This window comes from Rhincodon typus, chromosome 33, assembly GCF_021869965.1.
Source record: "Rhincodon typus isolate 14 chromosome 33, sRhiTyp1.1, whole genome shotgun sequence".
NCBI lineage: Eukaryota > Metazoa > Chordata > Chondrichthyes > Orectolobiformes > Rhincodontidae > Rhincodon > Rhincodon typus.
This window is the reverse complement of record NC_063364.1, coordinates 34,169,311-34,181,760: the sequence shown is the minus strand read 5'-3', so window position 1 is coordinate 34,181,760 and position 12,450 is coordinate 34,169,311. Positions and strand designations below refer to the sequence as shown.

General features: G+C 45.5%; 2 protein-coding genes across 10 annotated transcripts in view; one reads left to right on the top strand and one right to left on the bottom strand.

Annotated features, from left to right (window-relative positions):
- ints14 (integrator complex subunit 14) overlaps positions 1 to 4,334 on the bottom strand; it is a 32,339-nt gene extending 28,005 nt beyond the window's left edge. For 4 of the 9 annotated variants that reach the window (XM_048615818.1, XM_048615812.1, XM_048615820.1 and 1 more), the window contains exons 1-2: positions 4,183 to 4,308; positions 3,043 to 3,318 (exon numbers count right to left, since the gene is read on the bottom strand). In XM_048615818.1, coding sequence (XP_048471775.1) covers positions 3,043 to 3,264 — 222 coding nt within the window. In that variant the 5' untranslated portion in view covers positions 3,265 to 3,318; positions 4,183 to 4,308. The other 5 variants (XM_048615815.1, XM_048615817.1, XM_020515517.2 and 2 more) reach the window with 4 other exon arrangements.
- Positions 4,335 to 8,866: 4,532 nt separating this feature from the next.
- The window catches only part of slc24a1 (solute carrier family 24 member 1), a 42,743-nt gene continuing 39,159 nt past the window's right edge, over positions 8,867 to 12,450 (top strand). The window contains exons 1-2 of the mRNA XM_048615769.1: positions 8,867 to 9,425; positions 9,591 to 10,192. Coding sequence (XP_048471726.1) covers positions 8,867 to 9,425; positions 9,591 to 10,192 — 1,161 coding nt within the window. The remainder of the gene's footprint in view (positions 9,426 to 9,590; positions 10,193 to 12,450) is intronic.

Genomic DNA, 12,450 nt, shown 5'->3' with positions numbered 1-12,450 from the left:
AGGAACATTTTTTCTCTGCATTGCCTTAAATTAGTGCCCTCTAGTTCTCGAACCTTCAGCCAAATGAAAGGGTTTCCCTTTGTCATTTGTTTGTTCATTCACAAGTTGCTGTACTGCTAGCTAGGCTGGACATTTATCGACCTCCAGCTTTCATCAAGGTAGTGGTGGGAACTGCCTTCACAAACTGCTGCAGTCCTTGGGCTGTAGGTATAACCAGTGCTATTATGGGTAGCGTTCCAGGATTTTGACCCAGTGACACTGAAAGAATGGTGATATGCACCTGCTTCCCTTACTCCATATAGATTGATGATTTTGAACATCTTTATTCAATCTGCTCTCTACTTCCTCATGGAGGATGGTCCCAGTTCTCCAAGTTACTTAAATTTTATAATTCCTGGAACCCCTCCTCTCTGCTCCTCACTAAACACTTTTCACATCCTTCCTAAAATGGGGGCAGACAGAGAGAGAGAGAGAGAGAGAGAGAGAGAGAGAGATGTTTAAGGATGCACTTACAGAGCTTAACACCTCAGTATCTAAAGAACCATAGCTAATAGTGGAGTAATTATAAGTAGGAATGCGTTAGGGGCCAGATTTGGAGAATTGCAGATATCCCAGAGGTTTGTGGGCTGGCAAAAATCACAGGAATGGAGTGGGATGAGGTCACAGGGAATTTGAAAAGATCTAAATTTGGCTTGTAAGTATGACTGTGTTGCCAAATTCTGAATGAATGCAATCTACAAGTTTGCTGATGACCCCACCGTGGTAGGATGAATGTCTAACAACGAGTCAGAAGAGAGAAAGCAGATAGACGGCTTGGTGATGTGGTGCAATGAGAACAACATTTCTCTCAACCTTGTCAAAACTAATGAACTGATCATTGACAATCAGAAAGAAAGGAGGAGAACACGACCCCATTTACATCAACAGAACCGAGGTTGAGAGAGTAGAGAGTGTCAAGTTCTTTGGAGTGACGATAACCGACGACCTGTCCTGGACTTCCCATGTAAATTCCTCAGGCAGCTCAAGAAATTTGGCATGTCCATAACGTCCCTCACCAACTTCTACAGATGCACCATTGGAAGCATACTGTCCAGGTGCATAACAGCCCGTATGGAACTGCTCTGCCCCGGATCATAACAAACTACAGAAGGTTGTGTGCACAGCCCAGACCATCATAGAAACCAACCCATCCCTTCCATGGACTCCATTTACACAGCTCGTTGCCACGGAAAGGTTGCCAACATCAAAGACCCATCGCAACCTGGTAATGCTCTCCTACAACCTCTTCTGTAAGGCAGGAGATACAGAAGCTTGAACACATGCACCAGCAGGTTCAGGAACAGCTTCTTCCCGGCCATTATCAGACTGATGAGTGGACTCTCTAACTTCAAATAAAGCTGACCTTGCTAACGTTGATCTTGCCTAGCGAACGCCCTGTGCAATGTAACCTTTTGTGCCTCTGTTCCTAGGTTTTTTTTTCACCTTATGATCTGTATGTCCTCACTTACTATGCTTACAGTACTGCCTGTACTGCTCGTAAACAAAGTTTTTCACGTACTTAGGTACACGTGACAATAAATAAATCAAATTAAATAGGAGGGCTGCTTTTGTGATTGGAAGCCTATGACCAGCTGTGTATCAAAGGGACTGGCGTTGGGACCCTTGATGTTTGTTATGTACATTATGACTTGAATGGAAATGTAGAAGGTATAATTACTAAGTTTGCAGATACACAAATATTTGTTGGTGATGTTGTTAATAGTGAGGTCTGAGGCTACAGTCTGATATTGATCAGCTGGAAAATTGGGTAGACCAATAGCAGATGGAATTAAATCCTGATCAGTTTGAGGTGTTGTATTTTGGGAGGTTCAATATAGGAAGGATATACACAATGAATGGTAAGTTCCTATGGAGTTCTGAGGAACAAAGAAACCTTGGTGAATAAGTCCACAGCTCCCTGAACATGTCAGCACAGATAGACAGGGAAGAAAAGAAGGCATATGTGATGCTTGCCTTCATTAGCTGGGGCATAGAATATAGGAGTAAGGAAGTCTTGTTACAGCTTTATAAAATAGTTAGGCTACTGATGGAAAACTGTGTGTAATTCTGGTCGCCACATGATTGGAAGGATGTGAGAAAGGATGCAGGGAGATTCTCCAGGATGTTGCCTGGGATGAAAAGTCTCAGTTATGAGAAGAGACTAGATAGGCTGGGTTTGTTTTCCCTAGCGCAGAGGTATACAAAATTACGAGAGGCATAGACAGGATAGATTGAGAGAATACCTTCCCTATGGCAGATGTGTCCAAGACCAGTAGGCCAAGTTTAAGGTGAGGAGTAAGTGGTTTAGAGGAAATCTGAGGAATTTTTTTCACCCAGAGGGTGGTAGAAATATGGACCGTGCTGGACGTACTGAGGTACTCTCACAACATTTAAGCAGCATCTGGATGAGCACTTAAAATGTCGTGGCATAGTCAGCTATGTGCAGGTAAATGGGACTAGTGCAGTTTGGTGTTTGTTAGTCAGCATAGACAAAGTGGGCTGTTTCTATGCTGTATGACTATGTCTCTATAAAGGCAAGATAATATCATAAACACACTGTTAACCTCCAAATTTCACTCCCAAAAGCACCAATTATTGTGATACCTGCTAGTGCCTCAGACAGCTGACTACTCCACATGTGAGCACATTGACAGGAACTATCAATAAGCTATTCCTTCATGGGAACTTTACACAATCCTGTCTACAGGAATCCTGGCTGGAATCTTGCTTAGACATTTAGCCACCCAGGCTTGTCCAGCAATAACTAACTTGACACAGACTGTGGGGTCTGTACATTTTATCTTTACTCACTGTGATTTCTGAAACCACTTGCTGGATCCTCCATTTCCTGATATTACAAATTATTCATCCAGTCATGTGGCAATTCTCCCAGAAACTAAAGTTCAACTAATTGTATTTTAATGAAATACATTTATTATGACTGCATTTTCTGATCTTCTTTCTCAAACTCTGTTGAAAACAATGAGGATGAGGAGCCCCTACCTGCAGAGTATTGTAGTCCCTGGTGAAGGGAACCATGAGCTCCCAGAGTGAAGAGAAAGCCACAAGACAGGTGAACTCCAGTTTGTAATTGGTTGCCATGTGTTCAAACAGCATGCTGAGTCCATGGGCAGCCAAGTGCTTGCGCTGATATTCCTCCGTGCCTTCCAGAGACACAGGCCGGGTCATGGAGAGAGAAACATCCAGTAAGACCACAGTCGGCATGGCTGGTGACACAATCACTCACCTCTCCACTTAAACAAAGAATGAACAGATTTGCTGTAATCAAATTTAAAAAAAAAAATTCTTGTGAAATACTTTATCATTTGATGGAACCAGATCTCAAAACATTCTAATCTAACAACAAAGCACAGCAGCTGGTGACACTAACTGGGTAACTTGCCATAAACCCTACATTAAACAGTCAAAGAACAAATCATTTATACTCCTAGATTTACAAAGTTAGGAAGAAGGCATACAGTTCATCCAATTTGCTTCTTTATCCAAGTCGTTTCACAAAATACCTCCATGAACCTCTCTCCACTTCAAAACAACATTCCCAAAATTCTCAGATTAAGAACCACCGTCCAACAAGTCTGTGTTCAACAATTTTACTAGCTGCATGATCAAACATTACAGTTGCTGATCGAACACAGTAATGTACTGAATGTGGAATGTTATAGGAAAAGGCTTTTCAGACCAACAACCGTGTGCTAGTTGTGAATTCAGTTTCAGTTCCAATGTCCTCCTCTTCCCTTGGCCCTGCAATTTGTTTTCCTATCTAATTAATTTTGATCAGAGCCAGACACAAGATGAAGACTAAATCCGCGAGTGTTGCTCAATTCTGGGGAGGCTCTTCATTCTGAGGTTGCTGCACACACAATGTCAGCAAAGGGAGAAGCACATGGTTGAATTTGGGTGAAAAAATGTTGGACATTGTCCAGGATGTGGTACCGTCTCCTGATCCCTTCCCTCCTGGGACTTACTACACCACAGGCTCTGAGGAGATACAGAGGGTGGGGAGGGGGGTTGACAGGCATTTTTATTATTTATTGTGTTCAAACTTCGTCCATTTCCCATCACCGGAGCTAGAGGGAAGCTGCAAACTGAAAATAAACTCTCTGGTCCTGCTGCAGCACCTACCCGAGCCCGAGGCTGTGCGGCCTAGAGCCCGAGGAGTCACTGGTTTCGAAATCCTCCGAGTCCGCCACCTCCCGCTCCGTCCCGAGTCACCCGCACTCCGGGCCGCCCGCATTCGCCTCAACATTCGTTCCGCGCACATACGGACTCAACCCACAACATCATGTGCCTCAAATCAACCCAACCCCAGGAAAGTAGGAGGAGCACATCCATCTGTGTATGATAATATCTGACTGAGTGTAATTGTTCCCTGTCTAATTCACAATGTATAACTGTTATCCATGGAACTACATTATATATAATTGTATGTAAGTTCCTTATTTCATATTCAATGTCCGTGCACATTCAAATCATCATTCCTCCTTCATTTGCAATAGAAACTTCAATAGTAAATTCATACAATGGTTATATTCTCCCACCACAGAGGCACGACAGGTTTAAGGCAAGTCTTTGTTTTTATTCCTAATGACATAGTTATATTTAAGGTATTTGCTTTGTGCATTCTCTGGATGTGGGCATCACTGGTGATACCACCATTTATTGTTCATTTCTAGTTGTCCTGGAGAAGATGGTGGTGAGCTGCCTTCCTGAATCACTGTAGTCCTTGGGGTATAGGTACTCTCACAATAGGAAGGGAGTTGCAGCATTTTGACTCAGTTACAATGAAGTGCGGATATATTTCCAAATGAGGCTGATATGTGGCATGGAGGGCAACTTGCTGGTGATGGTGTTCCCATGTATCTCCACCATTGATCTTCCAGATGGTAGAGATCATGGGTTTGGAAGGTCCTGTCCAAGGAATCTTGGTGATTTACTGTACTGTATCTTGTAAATGGTACACACTGCTAAAAGTGATGAAGGGAGTGAATATTAGAGATGGTGATGTGGTGCCAATCAAATGGGCTGCTTTGTCCTGGATGGTTTCAAGCTTCTTGAGTGCTTTTGGAGCTGCACCTATTCAGGCAAGAGAGGCGCATTCCCTCACAGTCCTACTTCTGTTTGTGGGGGTGTACAGGCTTTGAGGGGAGTAAAGAAGTGAGTTACTCACTAAAGATTTCACAGTCCCTGACCTATTCTGGAATGCTAGTCCAGTTCAGTTTTTGGTCAATGGTAACCCCACAGGATGTTGATTTTTGGATGGTAACACCTTTTGATGTCAAGGTATGATTCCTGATTCTGTCTTGTTGGAGTTGGTCATTGCCTACCACTTGTGTGGTGCAAATGTTACTTGTCATTTGTCAGGCTCACAAATGGATGTGGTGGCGTTGCAGAACTTAGATCTTGTCTGTTAGTTATGGGATCATTTAGCCCTGCCTATTGCATGCCGGTCCATCTTTTAGCATGCAAGGAATCCTGTGTTGTAGCATCAACAGGTTGACATCTCATTTTTGAGTATGATTGCTGCTGCTCATGACATTGGTCTTGCTGTATATGGATGTTGACAGTGTGATTATCTGAGAAGTCATGAATGGTGCTGAACATTGTGCAATTGTCAGTGAGCATCCCCTCTTTGGACCTTATAATTGAGGAAAGGTCATTAATGAAGCAGCTGAAGATGATTGACCTCAGCAAAACCCAAACTGAGCGTCACTAAGCAGGTTACTGCTGAACAGGTTGATGACATCTTCCATCATTTTGATGATAATGGAGAGTAGATTGATGGGGCAGTAATTGGCCTGGTTGGATTTGTTGTGGTTTTTTTTTTGGACAGAACATATTTGAGCAATTTTCCAATTTGTCAGGTATATACCAGTGTTGTTGCTGTGCTGTAACAGCTTAGGAAGGGATACAGCTAGTTCTGGAACTCAAGTCTTCAATAGAGTTACAGGAATGTTGTTGTCAGGGTCCACGGCATTTGCAGTATCCAGTGCCTCAACCTGTGTTTTGATATTGTATAAAGTAAATCAATTCAGTTGAAGACTATCATCTGAGAAGCTGGGGACCTCTGAGGAGGCTAAAATGGATCATTCACTCAACACTTCTGGCTGATATGGTTGCAAATAATTTAGCCTTGTCTTTGTACTGATGTGCTGGGCTTCCCCCAGTATTGAAGATGGGGATATTTGTGGAACCTTCTCCTCCAGTCAATTGTTTATTTGTCCACCACCTTTCACAACTGGATATGTGCAGACCTTAAATCTGATCCTTTGGCTATGAAATCACTCAGCTCTGTCTATCACAGTATGGCACAGAAATAGTCCCATGTTGTAGTTTCACAGGTAAATACCTCATTTTTATATATGTCAGTGCTGTTCCAGGCATGCTCTCCTGCTGTCCTTGTTGAAGCAGGGTTGATTCCCTGGCTTGATGGTAATGGCAGAGTGGGGGAATATGCTGGGCCATGAGATTACAGATTATGTTTGAATACAGTTCAGCTGCATCTTACGGTCTACAGCTCCTCATTGGTGCCCAGTGTTGAGCTGTTAGATCTGTCCAAATTCTGTCCCATTTACCCTCCATCATGTTGTAAGGGACTATCTTTGATGTGAAGATGGTACTTTGTCTCCACAAGGACTGTGTGATGATCATTTTTACTGACACCGTCATGGACAGATGCATCTGCAGCTGGCAGATTAGTGAGCATGAGATCAAGTGTGTTTTTCCATCTTGTTGGTTCCCTCACTACCTGCCGCAGACGCAGTCTAGCAGCTATGTTCTTTAAGATCCAACAAGCTCGATCAGTAGTCACTCTTGGTGGTGGACATTGAAATCCCCCACCCAGAGCACATTATGTGCCTTTGCCATCCTCAGTGCTTCCTCTAAGTGTTGTTCAACATGGGACTCCTGGGCAACTCTCTCCCAACTGTATCCCAATGTATCATCACCTCTGCAGGGTCAGTCCTGTCAGTGGGACTGGACATATCCAGGGATGGTGATGGTGGCGTCTGGGACATTTTCTGTAGGGTATGATTCTATGACTATGTCACGCTGTTGCCATTCCCAAACTTTGTAGAGTTGACAGGACTGTGTTGTCATTTCCATCTGTTCAGAGTTTGGAAGAAGAATCATATTGGATTCGAAACATTAACCTTTTTTCTCTCTCCACAGATGCTGCTAGACCTGCTGAGTTTCTCCAGCATTCTCCGTGTTTATTTCAGATCTCCAGCTTCTGGAGTTGTTTTCAAATAGAGATATCCATGTACATATTTCGAATAATTTCAAACAAAACGAATTAAAGAATCGCGTAGAAGTGTTAAAAATCAGAAGTGAAACTCAAACAGGGTTCAGTGTATTGTTCTGAGGAAGGATCACTGGATCCGAAACATTAACTCTGATTTTTTTTCTTCACAGATGCTGCCAGACCTGCTGAGCTTTTCCGGCAACTTTTGTTTTTGTACAATATATTAGCACCTGAAGGAAGTGGCAGAGCACTCTGATCACTGAGGCGAGGAGCTGATGGCCGGGGTGCTGTTCCCACCCTCCGCGGGTCTGACACTGACCATTATCGGTCATCAGATCGTTTACAGGTGATTGCAAGATGCAGCAGGCGGTTTATTTCATGGTCTGTAACAGTGAGATTGCCGCGGAATTGGACTGAATGACCAATAACAAACGGTGAGGAAAGGAAGATGTTTGTTTTCTGGGACAGTGTGAAACTGTCTTTCTCTGGAGCGCAGAGGTCACAGTCCTGTTCGTGTTCAATTGTCTGAAAGGCGGTTTAATCGCTTTAGGCTCTTAGTCAGGTAACTGGCAACGTCCTTCACATTTGACCCGGGATTAGCTTCAGGACATTCGTCCTTGTCCCATTCGGGACTTTCCCGGACGGAAACCGAGTGACCCCACAACTCCCCCCCCCCCCCCCCCCCCCAGCCCCCCCCCCCCCCCCCAGCCCCTCCAGGCGGAATCCAGGAACAGGTTCCGCAGAATATCGGGTCAGACCCGAAATGTATCAACCCTCAGGTGGAGGCTTCGCGATTTGATCATTCACTTTTGTTGAATTTGTTGAATTTGTTGAAACAAACTGAGAGCGGCAATCGGAATATTTTAATCCAAGCTCATGGGCATTTGATTTTGTGGATTATTCAGAAACAAAGTAAATGGTTTCTGTTTCCATAGAAACCGATTTATGATGTGAAGCAGAAGCGGAGCACGAAGTTTTTCTCTCTGTCCCGATAGAGAGAGTGAGCAGGAAATAGAGGGATCGCAGCCCAGGGATCAGGTCATTTCAGAGGGAGCTCCTGGGTAGATGTGGTTAAAGCTTCTCACTTCAAACGGTCGCCTTCTCTCGCTTTCCCTAAGCTACTTAAAAAAGAAAAGCTGCCAGCGATTGAAGGAGGTGGAAGTGGAAATAGCGTTACGGTTCACTTTCACTGCTCCAGGAACGGAGAGCGGTTTGTACATGTCCCGATAATCCCTGCCTGTGTGGGTTTTATTTTAGTTTGATAACTTTCTGTTTATTTTCCCCACAGGGTTAAGGTTAAAGAGGAGCTCACTGGGCAATGTCTCTGTAACCCAAATCCCAATATTCACAACCAGCCCCACTGCCCGTCAACACAAAATCTCAACCAGCTCCAGGATCAGCAGCAAAGGGAACAGTGTGGCCCCAAAAGAAGCAACAAGTGGGGAATAAATCATCAGCGAGAAATCCTTTCATGGCGGAGCTCTGCGTTTCGATTCTTCAACACCAGCCGATGGTCATTTAAAAGGGATCCCCAGCACCAGCACCCCCTCCTTTGCAGGGACAGCCATGTACCTGAGCCGGAGGAGGAGGCTTTGCTGTAACCGGGTTCTGTTTCTGGTTTCCGGATTGATCATTTGCTCCGTCCACCAGCTGCTGAGCGGCAACTTGGAGCTTTCAGGACCGCGGACAGCGTCCAGGGAAGCAGGAGACGGCGAAGCGTCACCCTCCCCGGGCCAACTGGTCACCCGGAGCCGCAAACTCCTGCAAACTACCGGTAGCAGCAGCGCCACAGCCCTGACCCCCTCTCCCGGGGCCTCCTCTCCCGGGACCCCCACTCCCGGGGCCTCCTCTCCCGGGACCCCCACTCCCGGGGCCCCCGCTCCAGGGACCCCCCCTCGCGGGACCCCCTCTCCCGGGGCCACCTCTCCCAGGACCCCCTCTCCCGGGACACCCGCTCCCGGGGGCTCGACTCCAACGATTCCCAAACCCAGAACTCACAATTCCGGGAACCGCACTCCCAGGGCCCCCAACCCCAATCCCGGGCCCCCTGCTCCCCGGACCCCCAGTCCCTGGACCTCCAAGCCCGGGACCCGCACTCCCTCTCCCGGGATAATCCCAAGCAGCAGCAGCAGGCCGGGAGACCGAGACACAGCAGCGGCCAGCGGGAGCCCCCGATTAAAAGGATGTATTCGAGTGGGGGATGAGATCATTCCGGCCCCGACTGCAACTCCCCCGGGCACGAACAGCAGCCCCAAGACCGGAGAGAGCCCCGGGGCCGGGGACTGGGAGGTCCCTCTCGGCCATAGTAAGGGCGAGTACCCGATGGACCTGTTCAGTGTGGAACAGCGCAGGCATGGCTGGGTGGTCCTGCACGCCACTGGCATGGTTTATATGTTCATTGCTCTGGCGCTGGTCTGCGATGAATTCTTTGTCCCGTCTTTAGGGGAAATTATCGAGAAACTGCAAATCTCGGACGATGTGGCCGGGGCCACGTTCATGGCAGCGGGAGGCTCTGCTCCCGAGCTCTTCACCTCCCTGATCGGAGTCTTCATCTCCCACAGTAACGTGGGCATCGGTACCATCGTGGGCTCGGCCGTCTTTAACATCCTCTTCGTAATCGGGATGTGTGCAATCTTCTCCCGCGAAATCCTGCACCTGACCTGGTGGCCCCTGTTCCGGGACGTGTCCTTCTACATTTTGGATCTGATCATGTTAATCATCTTCTTCCTGGACAATCTGATCGAGTGGTGGGAAAGTCTCCTCTTACTGTCTGCCTACATCAGCTACGTCTGCTTCATGAAATTCAACGCGAAAATGGAGCGCTGGTTTAAGGGCAACATAATTAACAACAATAACGTGGTTAAAGTGATGTCGATGATGAACCCGGTCAAGGTGAGTGCTTTCGCCTTTAGATCCCAGTTTTGGCTGAGTGCCCGGAGCCTCATCATTCACAATGACAAAGAAATCGCCATTTGATGGTCTCCATTAGACCTGAAGTAATGGAAATACCGGGAAAGGAAGGCTCAGGGTTGGGACCAAGAACCAGACTTGATAAAAAGGCACGGGATTGGGAAGAGTCTGTTAGCTGGTTGGTCACAGGGTCTTAGGTTTTGAGGACCCGAAACATTAACTCAGTTTCTCTCTCTCTCTCCCTACAGATGCTGCCAGACCTGCTGAGTTTCTGCAGCGGTCTCTGTTTTTATCTCCTTTTCAAGTCTGTTTCTTGGGGTCTAGTCCTGACCAGCGCAGTACCAAAAGCTGCGACTTCTTTCTTTTTTATCAATGTTTACTTTCTGTACAGGCAAACATTTATGAAAGAGATTCCAGTTCAGCACAAAAAAAGACACATCCCATCTCACAACCCACCTTTCTCATTTCTGACTATTAATGATGTTCCATCTGATAGCAAGATTGATTCATTCAAATAATGTCCTGGTAAAAGGCAGCCTGGCAATGCTGGGACAATAGCTGTGATCACCCCTGTTTGAGGGTGCATGAGGGTGTTTGAGATTTTTAAAGGTGTTGTGAGTATTTGAGGGTGTGAGGGATTTTGAAGGAATGAGGGTGTGAGGGTGTTTGAGGGTGTAAGGGTGTTTGAGGGTGTGAGGGTGTATGAGGGTGTGAGGATGTTTGAGGGTGTGAGGGTGTTTGAGGGTGTGAGGGTGTTTGTCAAATGCAGCAATGGCCAGCTGTTTGAGCGGGGAGAATCGGTTGTGATGTTGGAGCACTGTGTCCGGTTTTAGGCTCACAGACGCTGCTTTGTGGAGTTAGTGATGTCCATCTTCCGTAGAAAGTGCGGGTGAAGTTCTGAGCCAGCGACAAATGATAGGTCTGATCTGGAGATCGTTTCAATGATACACGTACGTACATTGCCCGGTGGATCTAGAAGCTTAGTGAGGGCAGAATGGCGAGACTACTCATCGAGTCCAGCCGGTTCTGATGAGATTTGAAACAGAGCCGCCCGGAGGAACCCAAACTGACCATCAGTGAGCAAATTGTGGCTCAGTTTGAGGATTCCATTAGTAGATAATTTGTAGGTGAATTGAAAGGTGAGAGTGAGTTTAAAGCAAACTGAATCTTTTTTTATATAACATTAATGCAGAATCGTTTAATTGAATAACCACTTGGTAACTGAATGTATTTCATTTACAATAAAAGCAAAATATTATGGATGCTGGAAATATGAAATAAAAACAGAAAATTCTGGAGAAAGTCAGCAGGTCTTGCACCATCTGTGAAGAGAGAAAGAGAGTTAACGTTTAGAATCCAATATAACTCATGGAGTTTCTCCAGCACTTGCTGTTTAATACTTGGCTTGAATTTTGTAAGCAAATGGATGCAGTAAAAATCTTTTAATATTTCTGAAATAGTCCATGAACCCTTTGGTCACTTTGAGATGTAGACAGTGCAGCACTGGATTTTATAAGCGACTTCATAGAAACACTGAACCTGTTTCATGTACCAGGTTCCAGAAGCGCTGGTCAACAGGAGTTTAATAAAATGGTCCAGGCATGAGTTCCTGAACAACATTTGTACCAATCACATTGACATTTCACTGTCTCAGCAATGTCAAGAATTTCAGCAAGAGGGTCTGGAAGAAGCTGTACAAAGATGAGGAACAAATATTATTATGGAGTGAGTTGTGTATCTGTGTAGATGGGGAAGGTTCTATTTTTAAAGAAACAACTAAACCACCCTCAAAAGAGACTAACACTTTCCCGATTTAGTCAGCTTCAATAGCAGTTCCTATTTCTACCCAAATCCATCACCTTTAACTATTATAGTTACTTCTTGTTAAAGTCTGTAATCGTTTAAAATACTGAATCAGATTTCTATCATACAGCATTGTATGGATGTGAAGGGCAACACATGGCATTTCCCCTGAATAGCTGAACCACAGATGAACGATAATATAGAGTTGATGAGGAGGGAAAATTTTCCAACATTTGGTTAGTAAAATTACAATCCCATGACAGAATAGTGACAAATAACCCAACTAGTGGACATGAGATAGTAGGAACTGCAGATGCTGGAGAATCTGAGACAACAAGGTGTAGACTTGGATGAACACAGCAGGCCAAGCAGCATCAGAGGAGCAGGAAGGCTGAAGTTTCGGGCCTAGACCCTTCTTCAGAAAAAGGGTCTAGGCC